This window comes from Chiloscyllium plagiosum, chromosome 16, assembly GCF_004010195.1.
Source record: "Chiloscyllium plagiosum isolate BGI_BamShark_2017 chromosome 16, ASM401019v2, whole genome shotgun sequence".
NCBI classification, from domain to species: domain Eukaryota; kingdom Metazoa; phylum Chordata; class Chondrichthyes; order Orectolobiformes; family Hemiscylliidae; genus Chiloscyllium; species Chiloscyllium plagiosum.
In genome coordinates, this window is record NC_057725.1 from 52,508,932 (window position 1) to 52,533,902 (window position 24,971).

The 24,971-nt window shown below is 40.8% G+C and overlaps 1 protein-coding gene across 2 annotated transcripts in view; it reads right to left on the reverse strand.

The window, feature by feature from the left end:
• cars1 (cysteinyl-tRNA synthetase 1) overlaps positions 1 to 24,971 on the reverse strand; it is a 205,681-nt gene that overhangs the window by 92,730 nt on the left and 87,980 nt on the right. For both annotated transcript variants that reach the window (XM_043706117.1, XM_043706116.1), the window contains 10 exons: positions 24,720 to 24,801; positions 22,773 to 22,871; positions 21,738 to 21,834; positions 20,083 to 20,181; positions 14,985 to 15,082; positions 14,522 to 14,611; positions 11,808 to 11,944; positions 10,039 to 10,224; positions 7,600 to 7,735; positions 1,951 to 2,071 (listed from right to left, as the gene is read on the reverse strand). In XM_043706117.1, the coding sequence (XP_043562052.1) occupies positions 1,951 to 2,071; positions 7,600 to 7,735; positions 10,039 to 10,224; positions 11,808 to 11,944; positions 14,522 to 14,611; positions 14,985 to 15,082; positions 20,083 to 20,181; positions 21,738 to 21,834; positions 22,773 to 22,871; positions 24,720 to 24,801 (1,145 nt within the window). The remainder of the gene's footprint in view (positions 1 to 1,950; positions 2,072 to 7,599; positions 7,736 to 10,038; positions 10,225 to 11,807; positions 11,945 to 14,521; positions 14,612 to 14,984; positions 15,083 to 20,082; positions 20,182 to 21,737; positions 21,835 to 22,772; positions 22,872 to 24,719; positions 24,802 to 24,971) is intronic.

Consider the following 24,971-nt stretch of genomic DNA (forward strand, 5'->3'; position numbering starts at 1 on the left):
AACATCCACTGCTCTATCCTCATCCACTGCCCTGTGTCCAAGAAACCAATGAAATTTGTCAGACATTACTGCCCTTGACAAAACCTTGGTGACTGTCCAGTATTAATTTATTTTTCCCTAAGCATTTATTTACCCAGTCTCATATTATGGCCTCCTTCGGTTTTCCCAATGTCATCAATGCTCAATATCAAGATGACAGGTCTGTAGTTTCCTGAGTTATCCTTTGTCCTTAAACAATGATATCACATTTTCAATTAGTCCAGTGGGACTAATCTTGTGTTCAAAAGAAGCCTGGAAAATGTGTGTCAATGGCTTCACAATTTGGTCTTTCTCAGTAATCTCGCACCCCATCTGGGCCTGGCAATTTCTCTAACTGGAGTGCTGCCAGCCTTTTTAGCAGCTCTTTACCTATCATTTACTGCTCAGTTGCTCAACACCCACAGTTTCAACTAGACCATCGTCATCATCTAATTTGGCAAAGACAGAAGCAAAATAATCATTTCGTACCTCTGCCACATCCTTTGCTTCAACGAGCAGCTCACCCTGCTTGTTCCTTATGGGCCTCTCACTATCTTTCACTAATCTTCTATTAAATATGTCTTAAAAACATATTACTGTTTGTTTTATCCCAGCTTGCCATTCTTTCCTCATCCTTCCTCCTAGCCTTCCCGCATTTGAAATACTTTTCCTTCCTGATTTCTATTGAAGCTTGTGTTTTACTTCAAATTTTCTTCTTTGTTCTTCCTTCAGTGCAGGCTTTGGGAACTGAAAAGGCCTTTCCTCGCTGCCCATTCTTTACATATGAGTCAAAGCATGGGAGCTCTTCACTTTATCACTCACTATTTCTCCAGGATTTGTGCCAATTAACTACCAGTGTTAAAGCACTACTTATATAATTTGTCCAGAATTTCCACTAATGGTATGATTCTGCAAATCCCAAAGAAATGCTAATCTGGCTTAAGGAGGCAGTTTATTTATGGGCTCCAGTTAAAGCAAAGTACTGTGGATACTGGAGCTCCAAAACAAAAACCGGAAGTGCTAGGGAAACTCAGGCAGCTTTTGCGGAGAGAGAAACAAAGTTAACTTTGTAAGTCTGATTGGAATTCCAAAATTGAAAGAGTCATATTGGACTCAATGTTAACTTTGTTTCTCTGTTCACAGACAGTCAGATGTGCTGAATGCCGCCATCACTTTGTTTTTATTGTACTTTTATTTATAGGGACCATCACAGCTTGTCCTCATCTTGCCTTCACAAATAGTAGATACAGGTGTCCCCCCACATCTATGGGTGATATATTCCAAGATCTATGGCAGATACCCAAAACAGTGGATAGTAGCAAACCCTATCATTTAAATGGGACGCGTACCTCCCTGGCAGCCCCCTGGAATTATTTCTGGAATGTTCCATATAATATTTTCGGGCTGCGGTAAACCGTAGATAACTGAAACTGGGGATACCAAATCCACGGACACAGGGGTTCTATTGTATATTCATTTTCCAATTATTTCAGGGATGGAGGTGGTTCCATTGGAAAGCAGTCAGGATTAGAAACCTTGGATGACATTAAATCAAGGTAAATTATATTTTACTAGTTCTGGTCTTCTTGACATCCACTAACTTAGCGCAGAATAAATGTCTGATGTGCACCATTCAGTTTTAGATCAGATAATAGGTTTATTCACTTAGATCCTCATGCAATTTTTAAAAGATATTCTGCTCCAATTCCTCAATTGATTTGGGAAATTTGTCTCTTTCAAGTACACAATCAGACATTTAGCATAATAGCAAGTGATAGCCACCAGGCTTAAAGCTGCTGTACATGATCTGTACTTGGCTCAGGGTAATGGATATTCCAGCCCATTTACAAGGTCTTCGATTAGCACAAGACTTAGTTCAATGTCGCAATATGAAGAGGTCCCTTTGAATTTTCAGGGAAGCAGAGCACCTACCCTCATCGGATGAATCATCTTGTACTGGTTCTGGTGTCGAACAACTACTCTCTGTGTTCTGTGACCCTTTTGGTGCCGGGTAATCACTGGTTTTGCACCCAATATATTCCTGAACAGAGGCCTACTAACAGAAAGCACTTGTTAACAATGCAGACCACTATAATTCAATCTGACCTAACTTATTGCTGCCCTAATTCAACACAACATACATTTGCAATTGCATCCATATACAGGCTAAGCATTTAAGATGGCACATCAACATGAAGCAAAATAAGACATTGAAAGGATTTGAAAGAATAAAACAGTATAAACATTTTATGATATATTACACTGGATTACACATAAGCAACTCAAAATATAAAGTCAAATATTTTGTGATTAGATTGGAACTTTAATATTCAGTCTTCTCAGCTAAAAGATAAAAACACGCTTCAGTTCCTGGTCAGCCAAAAATCAGTAAGAGATGTGTGTTCCAACTGAGTAAAGCACAGTGGAAGCACAGGAAAAAGACTAGGTTTTAAAACGTAGATAAAAATTCAGGTTTAGGTAAAGAGATAAGGAAAATAATGAAGAAGTTAAACTATATAAAAGATAGTGATGTGAAAAGACTGAATTATACAACAGACAAAAAGCACAAGTTATTTTTCCCCAGTTTATTCTGCCAGATACATTAGTTTGTTTCAGTAATGGAATTTCAATAGATTAAAAGGGCGATTATTAGTATAACCTTATTCAACCATGCAATATGTAAACTCCCTAACTTTTGTCTCCCATTACTTCAAGAGTGGTATATTTAGTAGCTTTGATGGAGTAATGGGTGAGATTGGAATAATTGAGGGAAAACTAGGAAAACTGTGGCAATGTGGGATCTTTGGACATTGAAAAAGGCTATCTGGGACTGTAGGTTATCTAAATGGCACGAGGGAGAATTTAGGTTGCTGGAACACTGAGGGAAAATGGAAACTGAAAATATTAAAGGGGAAGTGGCAACGGGAAGGTCTGATTATGTGAGCTGTATTTAGCCTAAGGGTGTGTACTAAATCCAGAATGCTAGTTTAGACACAAGGGTGGAGTAGTGGCCCACAGCCAGAGTACAGACCCAGAACAAAAAAAACTCAAAGGGATATGAAAAAAAATGGATTTTCTAGTGAAATTAATTTCCTCAGTCACAAAAATGCCCTTTGATCATCAGCCTCTGCTTACTGCTTCTGCCAATTCCTTGGATCCCATGGGCTCTTACATTCACTTGCAGTTTCAACACGAGAAAAGCCTTGCTGATGTCCAAGTAGGACTCTCTAAGAGCAGACTAATTCTAAACTTCTCAATGACAACTAGGGATGGGCAACTAATGCTGGATCAGCCAGCGACACCTATATCCCACAAATGAATTAAAATAAGCTAACAGAGAGTGTAGAAGCAGAGATGCTTTGGAATACTGATACTCAAATGAAGGGAAAGTTGGCAAAAACAAAAGAAATGCTAACACTAACTCTAAATAAATCATAGGTTACTTGTCAAGTAAAATGTTTCCTGATTTTAAGAGAGGCAATGGCATGGCAGATGGTGGAATCGGAATTCTAAAAAAATGGAATTAAAAACTAATGACTATGAAACTATTGCTTCACTCATGTCCTTTAGAAAATCTACCACCTCATTTGGTCTGGTCTGCATATGACTCCAGACTCTCAGCAGTGTGGTTGTCTCTTAACTGGCCTCTAAAATGGTCTAGCAAACCACTCTGTCTCAAACCACTACAACACCTAAAGGAATGAAAATGGCCAAATGATCTAGTACTGATGTAGGCAATGGCAAACTCAGTCCTGCTGCCCTGCAAAGTCCTTATTAACATTTTGGGGCTTGTGCCAACATTGGGACAGCTGTCTCAGAGTATATAAACAGTAGTCTACCAGTCGTACTCTCAGAATGTCTCCTTACAGACTATGTGCTACATATCATCCCTGGGATTATACACTCACTTAACCTGGGAGTCCTCAATATGAAGTCCAGACCCCATGAATCTCATTGCCACATGTCAAACATAGACATGATGCAATGAGATGGTTATACAGCACCCCCTCAGCTAATGTAACAGTACACTTCTATGTTGAACACCACCTGGAAGAAGCACTAAAATGGGTAAGGGTCAGACACTTCAAGGTCCGTCTCAAAGATTGGTGCAGCAGCACCTCTACCGACTGAGCTGGCCGAGTTCTACAAGAGTTAGCTACTAGACTAGAACATTCATCAAAATCATATAGTGTGGAAACAGGCCATTTGGCCCAACAAGTCCACACTGACCCTCCGCAGAGTAACCTACCCAGAGCCATTCCCCTATGCTCTTCCTCTAGATTTATCCCTTACTATGGACAAGGTCTGCAGTAGGTGCTGAGGGGACCAACAAAAGGAAAAAAAAACATACTTGACCTCATCCTCACCAAACTGTTTGTAGCAAATGCATCTGTCCATGACAGTACTGGTATGAGCGACTACCCCACAATCCTTGTGAACAAGTAGTATTGTCTTCACATTGTCAATACCCTCTCGTGTTGTGTGGCATTACAACTGTGCTAAACGGGATAGACTTCAAGCAGAACTAGCCATTCAAGACTGGGCATCCACGAGTTAGTGCGGGCCATCAGCAGTAACAGAACTGAACTTAAACACAATCACTTGTGCACCAAGCAAATGATAGAGCGAATCAATCGCACAACCAATGGATCATCTCTAAACTATGCAGTTCTGCTACATCTCGTCATGAATGGCAGTGGACAACTAAACAACTGAATGGAGGAGAAGACTCCACAATATCCTCAACAGGGGCACAGCCCAGGCTATAGTGCAAAAGACAAGGATGAAGCATTTACAAAAATTCTTCACCTGAGAAGTGCGGAATGGATGATCTACCTTGACACTCTCTGGAGGTCCCCAGCATCATGCATGCCACAGCCTACTTGACTCATTCCACACAAAGGCTATAGGCCTTGACAACATTCTGGCAACAGTTCTGAAGATTTTTCCTCCAGAACTTACCACACCCCTGGCCAAGCTGTTCTAGCTCAGCTGCTACAGTCATCTACATGACACGTGGAAAAGAGCTCAAGTACATATTGTACACAAAAAGCATGACAAATTCAATTCAGCCAATTTCCACTCCATTAGTCTATTCTCCACCATTAGTAAAGCGATGGAAGAGGTCATCAACAATGCTAGGAAGCAGCACTTCTTTAGCAATAACGTACTCACTGATGCTCAGTTTGGATTCCACCAGGGAGACTTTGCTCCTGACTTTAACTCAGATTCAAACATGGACAAAAAGAACTGAATTGCAGTTGTGAGTTGATAGTGATTGCTGTCAACATTTGAGTGTGGCATGAAGACACCTAACAAAACTAGAGTCAATGGGAACCAGGGGAAGAACACTCTTCTGGTTAGAGTCATACTTAACACAGAAGAAGATAGTTGTGGTTGTTAGAGGAGTTCCAGGAGCTGCAATCAAGAGTTCCTCGGGATAGTGTCTTAGCCCTGTCTTCAGCTGCTTCAATGACTTTGCCTCTACCATAAAGTCAGAAGCAGGGGTGTTCAGCACCATTTTGTGACTCCTCTGATACTGAGGCAGTCTCCATGTTCAAATTCAGAAAGACCTAGTCCAGATCAAACTTGGGCTGACAAGCGGCAAGTTGCATTCATGTTACATAAGTGTCAGGCAATGACCACCTCCAAAATCCACCCATTGACCCTGCACATTCAATGGCACTACTGTAGCGAAATCCTCCATCATCATCCTCGGGGTTTCCATTAAACAGAAACTGAACTGGATGAGCTACATAAATACTGTTGTTGCAAGTGCAAGTTAGCAGCTAGGAATCCTGCAGCAATTAGTACCTCCCCATTCACCAAAGCCTGTCCATCATCTACAAAGCACAAGACAGGACTGTGATGGAATACTCCCACTTGTCTGAATGAGTGCAGCTCCACCAACAGAAGATGCTTGACACCATCCAGGATAAAATAGTCCACTTAATTGGCACATATCCACAAACATTCACTTCCTCCATGAGGAAAAAGTGAGAACTCCAGGTGCTGGAGAGCAGAGTTGAAGAGTGTGGTGCTGGACCGGCTGTGCTTTTCAAGCACCCCCTCTTCAACTCCCTCCATGACCAATGCAGCAGTATGTACCTTCTACAAGATGCACTGCAGAAATTCAGAGGCTCTTTGGACAACACCTACCAAACCCACAATTCATCTGGAAAGACAAGTGTAGTAGATCCTTTCTCATCAATGCTATACTATAGAAACACCACCACCTGCAAAGTCCCTCTCTAATTTACATACCACCCTGACTGGAAATATATCCAGTTGAAAAACTTGGAACTCCCTCACAATGTTGTGGGTCTCCCTACACCAAATATATAGCAGTGATTCACGATGGCAGCTTACTAACACCATTCTTAAGGGCAATTCAGAAATGACGATAAATGCTGACCCAGCAAACTCTGCCCATATACCCTGAATACAGTAAACTTTTATCAAGGAAAAAATCTTTTGTTGAGGAAAGCCTGGAGAAATTGGAACTGTTTTAAATAAAGCAAAGGAAGCTAAAAGAAGAGATATGAGAAGTGTTCAAAATTATGTGGGAAATTGGGATGGAATGTGCTGATTATGGGATCTGGATTTAACCCAAGATCTTACTTTAGACACAGAAATTGAGTAATGGCCTCAACCCATGAGAGGAATGCAAAAACAAATCACCTGAAAGGTACATTAGGAAGTTCTCAGATTAATCTTATTGAACTCAATGACGTTTTCTATTCCTAAAAAAGGAAGTGTTTTACTGCTTGAATCCCAAATATAAAGTCAACAAGAGTGAACAGAGATGCACAAATGAAAGAAAAAGTTGATAAAAGAAACTTTTACGAATAAAACAAAAGCAAAATGGGAATGATAACTTTAAACAAATCATAGGTTACACAGCAAGTTTGCGGTTTGGAAAAATATAAAAATCACAGAGGCTCAGAGAAGATCTGAGATAATTGTTCAAAGTTACGTGGTGAATAAGAAAAAGCTATTTCTATTGCATGGCACAGTGGCTCAGTGGTTAACACTGCTGCCTCACAGTGCCAGGGTCCTAGATTAGATTCCAACCATTGTGTGCAGTTTGCGCTGTCACCATTCTCCACATGTTGTTGTGCATTTCATCCAGGTGCTCCAGTTTCCTCCCACAGTCCAAAACGTGTGTAGGATGGGTGGATTAACCATGCTAAATTGCCCACAGTGCCCAGGGATGTTCAGGCTAGGTGGGTTAGCTGTGGGAAATGCAGTGTTAGAGGAATAGGGGGAGTCTGGATGGGATGCTCTTTGGAGGGTTGGTGAGGACTCGATGAGCCAAACGGCTTGCTTCCACACTGTAGTGCTTCTATGGTTACTGGTTAGGGACTTGGTAATCAGAGTATACATTTATAATAATTACTTTAAATTTAAAATGTTTGTGCAGGCAGGATCTATCATAGTGTTAATATGGCCAGTAGATACTTTCTTGGGAAAGAATGGACCAGGGAATGAAATTCACTGATGGCTTTTTCAGATTGCTGAAATGGGATTAATGGTTTCCTTCTTGTGGTGTACAACTTTACAGTTTATTTTGATCATGACCTGCCGTCTTGTTTGACTGCTGTTGCTGATCACATCCGTTGACTTGAATGTTATCGATTTGTGCCGGGTGTTCGTCTGGATGATTCCATCCTTTTCAAATTGAATAATGTCATTTGTTGGATCCCAAGGACTGACGCTGGAAGACAAAAATAAAAAGGCAGAGAAGCATCATACATAATGCACATAGACCTCTCTGGGGTGTTGTGAAAAACTCCAAAAATGGACTGGAATCAGAGTTATACAGCACGGAAACTAGGGAAGGACCTTTTTTGAGCTAAACTGAAGTGGCAGCTGTACTCTATTTAGCACACTAGGAGTACACAAGGACTGTAGATGCTGGACTTCAGAGTTGAAAAGTGTGGCGCTGGAAAAGCACTGCAGGTCAGGCAACATCTAAGGCACAGGAGAATCGATGTTTCGGGCATAAAGTGTGTCACACATACACACACCAAACAACCCCACCGCCCTGTGGCCAACCACGTCAACTCTCTCTCCCACTCTGCCAATGACATGACTCTGCCTCTTCCATTGCTAAATCCAAGCCACCCAACAACTGGAGAAAGAATATCTCATCTTCTGCGTTGGGATCCTTCAACCACATGGCATCAACATCGACCACTTGCTTCCTCATCTCATCTCCTCCCACCTCATCCCAGATCCAACCCTCCAACTTGGTACTATTCTCTTGAACTGTCCATCTTCCTTTCCACCTATCTGTTCCACCCTCCCCTCTGACCTATCACTCACTCCCCATCTGCATCTATGTATTGTCTTCCCAGCTACCTTCCCATCACTCCCACCCTATTTATTTCTCAGCCCCCATCCCCACCACATTCCTGACGAAGGGCTTAATTTCAATTCTGCTGTCCCTCGGATGCTGCCTGCCCGCCTGTGATTTTCCAGCACTATATTTTTTGACTATCACATATTGGCTCCTTCACTCTAAAAATCTTGGACAATTACTGGGATTTTATTTTTAAGATTTTCATTCGCTCTCCTTTAAGGATAGGGTGTAGTAGTGGAAGAATTCACAGGCTGATCAGTCTCACAGGCCATGACCATAGCTGTGTCTACTGCAGCCAGTAAACCCATAAGGTGTGAGCACTGGATAGTCTTTCACTACCTGTATAGTGAGGGCAGCTAACTACACACACCAAATACAGGTATCCTGCTGAATGCCAACTGCAGAGGTTCAGCCTCCATTTCTGGGAACTAGAGTGGGTTCTAATTATGTTTCCCTCTAATTTGAGGTAGGAATTCTACAGTCAAAGCAAAAGGTTCACCAAATATTTGAAATACAACATTTCCAACAGAGAGTATTTGTAGAGTCATCCTAAACACAGAGCTAGGATTGAGATTGAACCAAAATTTAAGATTTATAAATTGCATGGCAGGTGGAATTACATTATAATCTACAACATGACTCATGAGATTTTAACAGTAAATCTTCCTAAAGAGCACAAATACTATTAGACTGGAAGTATTTGCTCAAAATGACTGTAAACTCACTACTTTTAGCATCAAAAGCAGAAGCTTTCTCGATTCCACACCAGTCTACCAGAAACCTTAGTGCTACGTCAAATCCACCATCTGGAAGTGCTTTAAATAAAGAATAATCATATTTACAATGATCTTTCCTCCTCGTAATTCTGGTAAAATGAAAGAGAGTTTAATTTATTGCTCATTTATTTAGATTTAGTTGACAGGTTGTGTGGGTCACTCCAGAACCTCTCACGTTACATTCTGAGTTCAGATGGATCTGTGTAAATCGATGAAGGAGCTGGAACACACACTGAAGTGTGGGCGAAAGGATAAAAATAAAATATACAAATACATCAGCAGTGCCATCTGTTAAGTGCCAGCAACAATCTGGAACTCTGAACACAAATGTTGTCACTTTAAAACCTAGCCAGGATATTTATTACTCAAAATTTGTTTTTTGTTTTGTTTGGGCTCATCCAAAGGTGCTGATTCTTAGTGGAATAAGGTCATTCAGATGCTAGAAGAGCAAATGATCTTTCTTTGTGGGCGATCCTAAAATATGAGATTGATATTTTCATTAAAGAGGACAAGAAAATTGTCCAGGCTGGTTAACACAGAAGTGAAAAATCCCAACCACAGTGACAACAGACCATGTAGCAATGGGACGGACATCACAGCTGAGGTCAGTCATATCCTCTTCTGACATCTACCCATATACACTTTTCAGTGAGGCCATCTGCAAAAGATACCTACATAATTCTTTTAGTCTCCTCCGAGTGCCAGTGAAATGGCTGTAAAGCAGCTCAGCTAAATAAATACAGGAAACTGGAGTAATTTCTTGCTCGTGGAACACCTTATTCATTGGATGGTATCTTCATCCATCCTGCAGGGCATGTGACAGAATTATTAATTGTATTTCCTTCTTTGTATTCAATGTGAGAGACAAAGGGCACGTACTCTGTGAATTTATACCGCCAGTTCTTTGTCACCACATCCTGCTGGAATAGTCGTGACACCCATTCCTCATGCTTATCATTACGTTCTTTGGCAGCTTTGCGTTGTGCTTCCTCCAAAATAAATTTCTCCAGCGTCGCCTGTTCCTGATCACGGTTCTTTATTGCTCTCGTCACTTGCTGCCACAACCTGGAAGAACAGCAGAAAAGATTACAAACTCTCTCTTTAATACTGCACAACGTATCAAACTCACTGAAAAGCGAGTTCCCAGCTATTAAGTAGAATCCATTGACAAAAGGACATTCCAGGTTCTTGGTGCTTCAAAGTACACATTAGTGTAGGTGATATCATACACTGTTCTAACATAGTATTTGTTAACACAAGGGTACATTATGACTTCGTAGCTACAAAGAAGCTATTAAACCAGTGGAAGCTATTAAACCAGGTTCGGAACTGTGGAAGCTGTAAAGAATCCATTAATAATAAAGCAGGCAAAGTCCTGGTTGATGTATTCAGCATATTGACATATAAAGAGTGTTGGTTAGAATACCGAAGTCAACCAGGACTCAGCTGCTATAACAACTGCACTTTGTTAAATACTGAAGAATCAGATTACGACACACCACTGTTGGAATCACAAATGATAATTTCCTCTAAATTTTAACCATTTAAAAAAATGTGATGGAATTCAGAGAAGGCAGAGTGGTGCTGGAAAAGCACAGCAGGTCGGGCAGCATCTGAGGAGCAGGAGAATTGATGTTTTGGGCAAAAGCCCTTCCATTCCTGAAAAAGGGTTTTTGCCAGAAACATCGATTCTCCTGTTCCTCGCATGCTGCCTGACCTGCTGTGCTTTTTCAACACCACACTCTCGACTCGAATATCCAGCATCTGCAGTCCTTACTTTCACCTTCAAAAGAGACATGGGTCAGGTTACACAGTACTAAACTTCCCACTGGAGGACTGCTCAGCCAGTTTAGCTCAAAATGCAACTGTTTAACAAAAGGTAAAAGAGAGATGCTTATTACTACATTTTTCATAAGTATCTCAGAATGGTTCACTCACAAATTATTAATTTAAATGCAGTAATTGTATAATATGGCAATGAACCAAACACAGCACAGTCATACAAGTAGTAAGAAGATTTTTTTTTTAAAAACTAAAATCAAATGAACTTGTTTAAGTACTGGAGAAACTCAGCAGGTCTGGCAGCATTTATAGAGAGTGAAAAAAAAAGAATTAATGAAACAGAGATCTGATTCAGTGTCACTGGACTTGACGTTAACTCAGTTTCTCTCTCTACAGATGCTGCTGGACCTGCTGAGTTTGTCCGGCACTTTGTTTTTGTATCAGATTTCCAGCATTTGCAGTTCCTTGTTTTTATTTTGATGTTAATTTTGTTAAGAGTGAGGGAGACATGTTATCTAGGACACCAGAACTGTCCATCCCAAAACGTAGACTCATCACCACAGTTTCACATGGTATTTTAAGGAGGGCCCTGAGGTACCAACATAGATCATGTACTCAAATCCTGAATAGATCTTAAATCCAAACACTGACTCTGAAGCGAAACTAATTAAAACTGACTGAAGCATCAGTTCAACTGGAGTCAGATTGTAGCTTTAGACTTGCTTCCTGAAGCTGCTTTTACAACAAAAAAAGGAATGAAGAAAGTCCCCCAGCAATTAAGGTGCGTGGTAGGTTCGCTTCAAAACTACTTCCTTTGCTCATTGTTTATCTAAAGATGTCATTGTATTTTTGCCTGCTTGACATACCTTTCAGACTCAAAGTCGTCCTGCTCCTCCAAACATACAACATGCCGCACTAGACGCTGTTTTCGAATCTCACTGGTGACACTCCAGAATTTAGCAGAGAATCCAGCATTCTTTTCATGGATATACACATCCCGATCCTGTAGCAGAAGGGGACAAAAATAGTATCATGACAAGGATGCTCACTCCACTTCCTAATATGCTAATTTTTAGTTTTAAACAATTTTAGTGAACTTCACGATGATCACACAAAAGAAGTTTACAGGTTCAACACTGCTCCAAGTCAAGTGCAGCAAGAATAAGATGAAAGAGTAATGGGTTCTGTCCCTTCATTATCCATCAGAAATTCAGGTCAGGTATAGCAACAATTCTTAACTGAGGTTCATGACCTTCTACACATCTGTCACAAGGTTTCAAACTGCTCTCCTGACCAACCATCTTTGGCTAACTTGTTCAGGTAAGGTACAGCCAGTTTGGTCATTCGGTTTCATTGGCTTTGCCCTTTCAAAATGTCAATCAGTGCAGTGATTATAGGTGGGCTCAGATCTGGTCAGGAAATATCACAGTTCTTCACATATGCGATTACAGCTGTGTGTGGATGGAATTGGGGGGGCAGTGAGAGGGTTGGAAATGATGTGGAAAAGGAAGTGGATGAAACCAGGGCACACTGCAGTAGCAGTATGCCAGTTACTACCCACCCTGCCTGACCACCTCCTCTTCATGGGATTGGCCACTACTCTCTAAGGCCAACAGAGCAGTTGGCCATTTGATTGGTCAACAGCTCTCAGAGGTTAGACTACCTCTCAAATGCAATGGAAGTGCTGCCTCAGCCTAATTAAAGTCCCAACAGCCATTAAATGTCTGTGGGGCAAATCTGTGATGCCTCCATCCTTTGTAAAGTTCAGCTCAGTGAGAGGCAGGTCAGTCTGGTGGAGAGCGTGATCCATCATCACTAAGCCAAACAATGTCCAGATTATCATCATTATCATCAAAAACACAAGACTTCCTCAATTCATTTGGTAAGGAAAAACAGCCACTGAAGAAGAAACAATAGCAGGTCAACATGGAATCAGCAAAAATCTGCTCTACAGTTTGTCACAAAATCATATTTTATATCAAATGATTTTTTTGGAATCGAACTGGAGACTCGAATTAAAAACTCAGACTAAAGGTGACTTAATCTTACAATGATACAACAAAGATAGCTACCCAATTTGTATCTTCCACACAATCCATTAAGATGGAAAAACCATGTCTGCAAAAATCCATCAAGTGGAGTAATGCATGAAACCTGACTAAACCCACATATCCTGTTCCCATTAACAAGTATTAAGGCCATACCCTGAGGTGTTCAACGATGAAGATCTTGTGTATGTTTAAACTTCTGCTTTCTGTGCAGTAAGGGGACAAGCTGTGGGGATGTTGACAAGTGAAGACCATGTGGGATCCCTCTCTCCATTCCACCTTGCAAGCTTTGTACCCTGTTTGAACCCTGACATTTGTGTGCCAAACATTACTCACCAACTGTCAGCCCAAACTTGGATATTGTCCAGGTCTTGCTGCATTTGGACATAGTCTGCTTCAGTATCTGATGAGTTAGTTGAGAATTGTGATGAACATTGTGAAATCATCAGCGAACATCCCCACTTCTGACCTTATGATAGACATTGATGAAGTCGCTGATGATGATTGAGCATAAGACATTAAAATTGAGAAACTCCTGAAGCTGGGATGGCTAACCTTTAACAATCCATTTAGTTAACCAATCCTTCCCACTCTGTACTCTATTTGTTTTGTGTGTTTGAATGGGGCACACAAACATACAAGTCAGAATATATCTTATTATTTCTCTTAATCAGTTCAAGTATAATTTAATTTGCTTCTCTATTGAACTTTACAAAAAACTTATTTGATTTGTTCTTTTATGATTACAGTAAATAGTTAATAGATAAACACTCACTGAATTGTCAAGTATATTGTTTCTAAAGAGCCATGTTGTGGTGAAGGAGGAGAGAGAAAGAAAAAAAAGCGAGAAGTAAATTGATTCCTCACATGACCATAACAACTCTTCTCAGTCTGGAGGGTACTAGTAACGTGGTGGGCTAGGACATGATTCAGGTGTAAAACTAAACCTGATTTTGCCTTATAGTTATGAATTAAAGGGGGTAAGGTTAACATACACGTGTTTAAAACATTTGTGCACAGGAATTCTGTTTACGAATGCTCGTACATATGAATGTGACTCTTTAAAGACCTGACATATGAGCATTTCCTATACTTACAAACTGCTGCTTTATGTTGTCCTGCATAGGACTCTGGAACAGAACCTATTTGCAACCTGGGGACGACATGTAATTAATAGACTATGCTCGAGGCAGTTTGGCTCATCCAAAAATAAAACGTGAAATATCAGAAAAGTCAAGGGACTCGTTCAAATTCCTGAAAGGACTCAGGTGAATACCACAACACTGATGCACTGTGCTGAATGTAAGAGTCACTTTGGTGCTCCTGCCCACTGGTTGCAACGCCGATCTGAAGCCTCCCAACTGGGCACTTACCTGCCTTATGTCAGGGTTTGCCTCCTAGCTCCAAGAGCTGCCAGTCAATCAGAGACACCTTTGCAAAATTCACTGGGAGGAAATTTAGGAAAACAGAAATTGCTCTTAAAAAGAAAACTGATTTTGTTTTCAAACCCCAAGATAGCTGCAAGCACTTACCCAGTGTCCCTCAAGTGTGGCCTGTGTCTCCTCTCCCAATGTTATCTTTCCCGCAATCTGGTTCACAGCATCACTGCCTCCCAGGAAAGGCTGCCAGTAAACAGGAGGTAATTACAATTGCATCAGAATGAAGTGTTTGCTAAGTATTTGAGCAATTGTCAAATTGTTTAGAAGCCTTTTGACACAGAGAAACCTCACCTGGGCATTAAACTAATGGACTGATTGGCTCATTGTGCAATCGGCTGAATTCTCATTTCACTAGATTCAATGAGCTCTACAATAAGCTGGTCTTTTACCAGATTACCATTCAGGCATTGAAGTCTACTCCATTGCTTGTACAGTTCTTCTTAAAAGCACATGCGTTTGAGTCTGTCAACGTTCTTTGTTGTAATTCTACACAAAACATTAATATGATAACACATCCAGCTGTGTAACTGAAAGATTGGACAAGTTTATCACTTACCTTCAGTTTGAATTCGAGCTCTGCTTTGTACTGAGTTTTTTCACACTCAATGGTTATCTTCCCTCCCATCTCTAGGGTTAGTGTTCCATACAAAAGCCCTAGAACAGAGAAAGTGAATACATTTACTCAAAATTGGATAAAACAAGTTTTTTTCCAAATGCTAAGAGTTAGCAGAATATTTAATCATGCTATCTTATTTTGAGGGAAAGTAGAGCTAACGTCACTATGATCTGTGTTCATAGAATCATACAGGACAGAACTGGCCCTTCAGCCCATCAAGTCAAAAATATAGTATAACTTACATTAGTCCCATCTTCCAGCCCTGAACAGATGAGCACTTGCAAGGGTCATAACAGGTATTTCTTTGAAAGGTTGAGATTTCCCACCTGAATCACCCTCTCAGATAGTTGCATTCCAGGTTCCCACCACCCGCTGGGTCTAAATGTTTTCCTCAGATCCCCTCTAAAACTCCTGCCTTTCATTGTAAAATTATGCCTCCTTGTTATTGACCCTTAAGGGGGACAGCTGCTTTCTATTCATGCTGTCCATAGCCCTCAATCGTCTACAACGCCATCAGGATTCTCCTCCCCCACCCCTCAAACTTCTCTGCTCCAAAGAAAACAATGTGAGTCTATTCAGCCTCTCTTCACAACTGAAACCCTCCATCCCAGTATGTCTTCTCAGCAGGCCCTCCTGTGCAATCCTTCCTACATTGTGGTGACCAAAACTGCACACAGTGCTCCAGTCTAACCAAACTTCTGTGCAGTTCCAACATGACCTTCCTACTTTTATAATCTACGCCATGATTGATACAGTAAAGGGTAATGCCTCATATGCTTTCTTAGTCACCCTGGTAACCTGTCCTGCCACCTTCAGTTATCTGTGGACAAGCACCCCAAGGTCCCTCCATTCCTCTGAGTTTCCCTTGCCTTGTTCTCTTTCAAAGTACATCGCCTCACACTATCTGAATTAAATTCTAATCACTAATCTGCCCAATCCATTTACATCTTACATGCTCCTCCTCACCATCAACCACCCAGCCAAGCCTAGTGTCATCCACAAACTTACTTAACATCCCTCCCACGTTCTCATCACCATCATTTATGAAAATCACAAACAAGAGACCCAAAACTGATCTGAGAGACACCACTGTACACTGGGTTCCAATCACACAAACAGCCTTCTATCACCACCCTATCTCCTGCCACTAAGCCAATTTTGGATCCAACTTGCCAAATTACCCTGGATCCCATGTGATTTATCTTTGTTATCAGTTTCCCATATAGCACCTTGTCAAACACTTTGCTAAAATCTTTACAAAATACATCAATTGCCCTATCCTCATCTACATACTTGGTTATCTCCTCAAAAAAAAACCATCAACCAGATTTGTTAGGCATGATCTTCCTCTGAGAAATCAATGCTGCCTCTCCCTGATCAGGGCCTGCCTCTCTAAACGGAGATTAATTTTGACCTTTACTATTTTCTCGATAGTTTCCCTATCACTAAGATTAGATTTACTGGTCTATTGTTCACACTGGTCTATCTCTACGATCCTTCTTGTAAAATGGAAGCACATCAGCTGTCCTCCAGTCCTCTGGCATGTCACTGTGGTGAGAGACAATTAAAATATTTGGGCCAGAGACCCTGTAATTTCCTTGCTTGTCTCCTACAGCAGGTTGGGATACAACTCATCTGGACCTGGGTATTTGTCCACTTTTAAGTCTGCTAAATCGTCCAATGTTCACCCTGAACTCTGCACAGATAATAAAGTGGAGAGGGATTGAGACCATGAGTTTCATAAAAGCCCATAACTAAGAACAAAAAGAATGATACCCCTGTCAAATAAGATGTAGGAGCAGGTCGTCATTTGGCCTATTGAGTCCATTCCACCATTTAATACGATCATGACTATCTGATAATCCTCAATTCCAATTTCTTGCCTTTTCCCCATAAACCTAGATTCCCTTAAAATTAAAAATGTATCTCAGCCACGAACACACTTAATAACCCAACCTCTCCAGTTCTGTAGTAAAGAATTCCACACATTCACTACCCTCAGATGTTCCTCCTCACATCTGCCTTAAATGGGTGAGCTGTTAGTCTGAGAATTGTACTCTCTGGTCCTAGACACTCAGTAGGGGAAATAACCTCTCCACAACTATCCTGCCAATCCCCATAAGAATCTTATATGTTTCAATAAAGGCACCTCTCATTCTAACTCCAACGAGTACAGGCCCAACCTACTGAACTTCTCCCCATTAAAAAATTATTCTGTTTCTGGGGTTAGTCTAGTGAACCTTACCTGAACTGTCTTCAATGCCAGTATGTCTTTTGTTAGATAAAGGGGCCAAAGCTGTTCACAAATTCTAGATGTGATCTAAATAGAGTCTGAGTAGTTTTAGCAAGACTTCTCTACTTTGATACTACATTTCTTTTGAAATAAGAGCCAACATTCCATTTACCTTCCCTATTGCCCACTGAACCAGATGCTAACTTTTGTGATTTATGCCCAAGGACTCCCAATCCCTTTGCTGCAGCTTCAAGTCTCACAGCATGGAAACAGACCCTTTGGTCCAACTCATCAATGCCAACCAGACATCCCATTCTGACCTAGTCCCATTTGTCAGCATTAGGCCCATATGTGTCCAAGCTCTTCCTATTCATAAACCCATCCAGATGTCTTCTAAATGTTGTCATTGTATCAGCCTCCACCACTTCCTCTGGCAGCTCCTTCTATACACGCACCACCCTTTACATGAACAAGTTACCACTTGGGTCCCTTTTAAATCTTTCCCCTCTCAACTCAAACCTCTGCCTAGTTTTGGACTTCCCCACCCTAGGGAAAAGATCTCCACTATTCACCCTATCCATGCCCCTTATGATTTTTCTGCAGTCTTTCTCCATTTTAAATTATATCCAGCTCCTTCATTCTTACTGGCTGTAAAAGGTTGTGTGAAGATATTGGAACCCTTCACTAGGCTCAAAAAAAAACAGATAATCTTTAGCTTTTGTAAAGACTTTGGGAGTGAAATCATGGATGATTTCATGGAAGGAGGAAGTGAATGTACTGTAGCCAAAATTGCAGATGGTACAGAATAGATGGAAAGGCAGGTTGTTGAGAGGGATACAAACAGTTTACAGAGAGATATTGGTGGGTGAAGCAAGTGGACAAAATGTTGGTGAATGGAGTATAATGTGGGAAAATGAAGCTGTTCGTTCTGGAAAGGAGATCAAGAGAACAGAGCATTATTTAAAATAAAGAAAAACAGCAGAAAGCTGCAGCAGAAAGGAACTCGAGGGTACTTGTGCATGAAAGTTTGAAAGCTAACATACAGCAGGTAACCAGGAAGGTTAATGAATGTTGGCTCTTATTTCAGCGGGGTTGGAGTATAAGAGTAGGGAAGTCTTACTACAACTGTACAAAATGCTGGTGAGACCACATCTGGGGTACAGTGAGCAATCTTGGTCTCCTTATTTAAGGAAAGATATCATTGCAATTAGTTCAGAGAAGTTTCACTTGGATGAGCCTTGGTATGGAGGGATTGTCTTCTGAGCAAAAGGCTAAACAGTCTGGGACTGTACTCATTGGAATTTAGAACAATGAGAGGTGATCTCATTGAAACATAGGATTTTTAAACACTTTACAGGGTAAATATTGAGAGGATGTTTCCCCTCATGGGAAAGTCTAGGACCAGAGAGCATAGTCTCAGAATAAAGGGGTGCTAATTTCAGATGAGATGAGGAGGAATTTCTTCTGAGGGTTGAGTGTCTTTGGAACTCTTTGTTACAGAGAGCTATGGGGCAGAGTCCTTTTGTATATTTAAGACTGAAATAGATTCTTGATCAGTAGGGGAATCAAGAGTTACAGGAAAAGGGCAGACATGATCCTATCGAATTGTGGAGCAGGTTTGAGGAGCCAAATGGCATTTGTGTTCCTATTTCTTATGGTCTTATTTGTTTAAGAAATGGGCAACACAGTGGAAGCAGGACCGAACTGAATTGTGCAGGAAGCATTGAAGGTGGGCATCGACAGCAATTTGAACTGAATTGAATTTATTGTCATACGTACCGAGGCACAGTGAAAAGCTTTGTCTTGCGAGCAATACAGGCAGATCACAGAGTTAAGTAGCATAGACAATAAATAATAGGTAAACAGTGGCAAAAACAACTCAGGTACAGGCTGAGATTCCATTCAGTATTCTAACAACAGTAGGGTAGAAACTGTTTCAAAACCAGCTGGCGTGTATTCAGGCTTCTGTACCTTCTCCCAGAGGTTGTAGAAAAACATTTCCAGGGAGAGATGGATCTTTGAGAATGCTGGCAGCCTTTCCTTGACAACGGGCCTAGTAGATGGATTCTATAGATGGGAGGTTGGCCTTTGTGATTTACCCTTTCACAAAGTCAGAAGTCACATGACACCATCTCAAATCACAAGCTTTGGGAGTGCTGCTCCTTCATCACCTGATGGACTATAACATGGTGTCATATGACTTCTGATCTTGTTCACCCCAGTCCAACACCAGCACTTCCACATCATGACTCCTTTTTACAGAGTGGAGACAGAAACTGAGGAAAACAGAAGTATCACAAATCATAAATTCACTGTTCAAGACAAAAGGTCTTGTGGAGTTATTTAGAGATAGGGATGGAGTTAGCAAAGCAGAAAAACTCAGGAAGGGAGCTCAAGATAGTGGGACAAATTGGCTCCTTGAGTATTCACGAATGGTGGAGCAGTGAGAGTGATGGGGTGGTGGGATCAATATTGACTGAAAGTTTGGTTCATACATGTCTTTGTATTTAACAGGTGTTTTGGAAAGAGTGACAAAAGCTGTGGAATCAAATTATTTAAGAGGATGATTGACAACTGGAAGAAGTTGCCAGCCTTAGTAACCAAATCCAGATTACTGCTCATTATAATTCTTGAAACAGCTAAAGGTTGTAATGGGATTACATGATGGTTGATATTCTCAAAGAATGTGCTTAATATTCCAAGAGCCTTTCCGATCATATTTTGAGAACTGCTCTCGAATTCTGTACTGTGGTGTATATCCACAAATTGTCGAGACACCTTGGCTATAAGCAGCCAGAACTATACCTTTACAGTGTGCATATGGCATGGTGATAATATAGTCCTCATGTCTGTTAAGGAATCGCAGCTGTGCTTTCCCATCCAATATGGCAGACATTGAATTCCCTGTAATGGAAAAGGAAAGCAAAGCATTCTCAGAAAGTGAAGCAGCTTAAATCTCAATGGTCTGAACAGAATTAAGAGTACAGTTGAAAAGGAACAATTTAACAGAATTAATACTATCAGTATGTGAAATGTTGAGTTTAAATGCCCTAGGATCCTCTTTACCATTATGTATCTGAACAGCAAGCCTTACATTTTTAAAATAATTTTTGTGTTGATCTGGATGAGTGTGGATATAGGGATTGGAACACCTTTCACTTCAGGTGGAGCAAAGGTTGGAAGTAGGTTCAAGCTCCCTTTAAATTGAAAAAAATACTTGCATTCATAAAATGTTTTGATACAGATCATCCCAGTGTGTTTTACAGCTGCAGATACAGAACCAAGTGACTGAATGGTTTCAGACCCAAGTTCAAGAGAGAATCTCCTGTTGGTGTGAGATTACTAATTGATAATGTGATATGGTGAATTGATGATCATGGTCCATATTTAAACGAGACTACTCGAGCCCTGTATTTCCCAGGGCTAACCCATCTAGACTGCATATTATGTGCAATTTAGCAAAGCCAATCCACCTAACCTGCACAGCTTTGGACTATGGAAGGAAACCAGAACACCTGGAGGAAACCCACACAAATGACGAGGTTGGGGGGGGGGGGGGGGGTTGCGGGTGGGGAGAGAATGTGTAAACTCCACAGAGATAGTCACCTGAGGCTGGAATTGAACGCAGGTTCCTGGCTTGTTGAGGCAGCAGTGCTAACCACTGAGCCACTATGCTGCCCCTATGTACATTATTCACATAATGGATAGTTTCACAATCTCATGCTATTAAAGGGAAGCCATTCTTCCTCTCCTCCCATCAAATCCCACTCCCCTTAATGTGCGTCAAACTAGAATGGTAATTCAGGATTGCTGAAAAATGATATATTTTGTTGAAGATTTTCTTGTTGTTTTAATTGGGACAATTTGCAAGGAATACCAAAGTAAAAGGAAAACAATATATGTACTGTAAAAGAGGAAAGTGTTGATTTGTTAGCACATGGACTCTGGTACAAATCTTGCCATCGATGATGACTGACAACAACTACTTTGATTAAATTTTAAATTTGATTCTGATTTAAGGCATTGCCTAAGAAATGAACTACAGAATGGCTGTTACCTGTTTTGTTGAGTTGAAGCAGGCACAATGTGTATATGTTCTTTGCAGACATTAAGAACAATTGACAGGTATACATATTGACAGGTATAGCTTACATGCACAAATACCAACGTGAGCCCGATTACACGATACAAAATTTGTTATCAGCATAATTCTTAGCATACTCAGGATCATTTAGCAAATGTTATCCAAATGGAACCAGATCAAATCTTAGACAGTGTGTTTTGGATTTTGCAAACACAGGCTGGTTAGTTTGATCACCACCTTGAGTGTGGCAAATAGCCAAAGGAACACACTTTGACAAAATGTATCTTTTTTCCAACAATGTTCAATGTCTGCACTACTAAATGATTATTCTAAAAGTAAAATCATTAGAAGATATGATTGCCCTTAAATACTTTACCATAAAATTTGGAGCGAGCCAGGATAGAGCCACTAATACAGAAATTGTCCTTCCTGTTACTGATGTAAAAGGCGGAGATAGGGGGATGATGGGATACCTGTGATGGAGCAGAAAGGGCAGTCATTCTGGAACTTTCTTTCTGGTCAGGAAACATTTTTCACATGGATCACAAATCTCTCTGAACCATCAATACTTCCCTTAAAAGAAGAACCTTGCAAAACACTTATCTTAGACACTGACATCCCCATTCAACTCAAACTCCATGATTCCTTTTTTTTCATTGTATCCATATTTTTACTCATTCATGGGATGTGGCCTAACTGTTAGGCCAGCACTTGTTGTCCATACTTAATAGCCTAGAGGATAGTTAATCAATATATTAACCAGACTAGGTAAGGATGGCAGACTTCCTTCTCTGAAGGACATTAGTGCACCAGATAGGTTTTTATGGCAGTGGGTTGACATTAGACTAGGTTTTTTTCATTCCAGACTTTTATTGAATTCAATTCTCATCATCTGACATAGTGGGATTCAAAGTCATGTCCCCAGAACATTAGCATGGGTTCTGGAGAACTAGTGCAGTGACATTAAAGCTATACCACTGTCCCTGATACCATTTCAGGCAGTGTTATTCCCTGCAATCACAACTTCTATCTCCAACATGTATCCAACGTCCCCACAGAAACAGATCCTCCCCAACACATTCTTTACAGACAGATTCATCCAACTTGTGGAAAAGCAAAATAGTACAGTTGGTAGAAATTAACATTAAATAAAAATTCTGGAAATACTCAGGTCAGGTTTTTCAAGTTGACGATCTTTTGTTTGAATCGGTCACTCATCTGATATTTCTTCCAGAAAGGAAATATAATAATTCAAACTAACAAGAATTCCCCTTCCAAAGTTGATTCATCTTTGCGTGATGCAAGTTAGAATTTCTGTGCTGTAACATCTAAAACAATGCCTGATATTTTTACTTTACATGGTCCACAATGGAGGGGGATGAAACATGCACCAAGTCAAAGAGGGGCTTACCTGCTCTGCAATATAGAACGTCCGACTGTCAGTTTTTGGGTGGCACCAATAGCAGCGGAAAGTCTCTCCCAGAATAGGATTGTATGGTTTTTTCAGACCCTGCAGGAAACAAAGATTATCAAAGAGACCATCCGTCATCTGTTATTGTGATTCATCCTTAAAGTGGCTGTCAGTCTGGATTCAGTCAGTTTCAAGGGCAAACTCAACTTTGACAGACAAAGTCTCAGCCTGGTGAAGGATGCCATGTACAAACCAGAATGCTGTAATGACATTAAGCACGGCTGGAAGACTTTAGTATCTCAGAATAAGACAGCTTCAAATGGCACCAGCCAGCTCTTCTACATTTGTGTTCATGCCAGATATGATCATCCGTATAAAGTTAAAATGCACATTACCTTTTGGGATGGGAAATTGTTTAAAATGCTGAATGTATTCAATTAATGTCACAGCAATGAACAAAGAGGTTCTGTGTAATATAAAATAACAAATTTGAGTATACCCGCTGGGTCACTGGCTTTAGCATTTATTATTAGAAATTTTAAGTGTGATTGTATTAATATCTGTTCTCTGGCCCGTGGCTCTCATCCTTGAGAAATTACATCTCGTTCTAAACTGCCATTTGTACTTTCTCCTTCCTCTCAGCCTGTGCCTTCGCCAAGTTTATATTTCTGACATGTGTCCTACTGCCTTCAGTTAATCTTTCCATGGAACGGCTAACCACTCAACCATCCTTCTTCACTCCAGGCACTGTATTGTCAATTATTCTCTTTGTCCAAACACCATCCTCTCCTAGGTCACAGTGATGTACAGCTCAATGCTCTTTGAGGAAAGCTTTTTCACCCAGAGCATTGTGGGTATCGGGAACTCACTGCCTAAAAGGGAACCCTTAAGACATTTACAAACTACTTAGATGAGCACTTAAGGTGTCATAATATTCGAGGCTACAGGCCAATTGCTGGCAATGAGACAATAATAGGTGGACGTTTGGTGACTGGCATGGAATGATGGGCCGAATGGCCTGTTTCCACGCTGCAAACCTCTGATTTGTCTTTAGCCAAATTTTGCTTCAATTCTCCAGTTTAGTCTCCTCTTGCCCACATTACCACGCTATTCTGGCAATGACAAATTTCATCATTTGTGATTATGAGAGTACTGTGATTATGTCTCTTCACTATGTTTAATTGGGTTGACAATACAACTGTTTCATTGTCTCCTCTATTTCTTTGGGAGTGTCCTCACCCCATAACATTACTGGCAGAATTCATCAGAAACCTTATCCCTCCTCCTCTTTATCATCTCCCTGCTACCCTCAGCTTCTAAAATGCATTGAGATGACACCAGCTTTAATCTTATCACAACTTTATCTTACACCAATAACTATGCTGTGAAACTGCCTGTTTGTACCAAGTTACACCCAAGTTAAAATGCCTGCTAACTGAAAATCAGTAACAATGAGATCATTTTCATTCACCTCCATAAAACTGGACCTTTGGCACTGTTAGAAATTCCTCCCAATAATTTGATCAATTTCAACTATACCACAATTAATTTTGCTGAGCCTCAGATTTCTCACCTTCCCCAACAGCTAAATCATTTCCTTCCATTTCCAAAACAGTCATGACCTCCCCACCTCAGCTCCACCATGTTTTATCCCTTCCATTCCCATTTTCAACAAATTCCAACATGCAAAGCTCAGCTGCCCATATTTTATCATTTGCCAATCACTCCCAACTTCACATTTTGCACGGTTAATGCAGAACTACATAGATGAACAAGTTCTAAACGGCTGACAGATGGGTGTCCTAAGCACCAGTCATAACACAGCAACAAACTACAAATCACTGAGTCAAGTTCCACCACTCCAATCTCTTGGCCATCAACACCTTACCGTGGTACCTATCACACTTCCCACTGGTCTCTCTCCTGGTAACTATCCTGTTGCCTTACCTTTGGTTTCTTGTAAAACCCAGACAGGTACCAACGCAGAACCTGTTTCATGCGACTGTATGCATTATCTTCCAGAGCAGCTCTGGGGAAAAATAGAAAGCACATATCAGAACATAAGTGTAGGTAACTGCAGACAGAGCACTATATATCCATTATGGGCTGCCAGACCCAGGCATCTTGCACAAGTTGCAAAAGCTTCAGCATTTTAAGTTATCCTCCGTGAACCTCAAACACTCAGGGATTTCAAGTGCC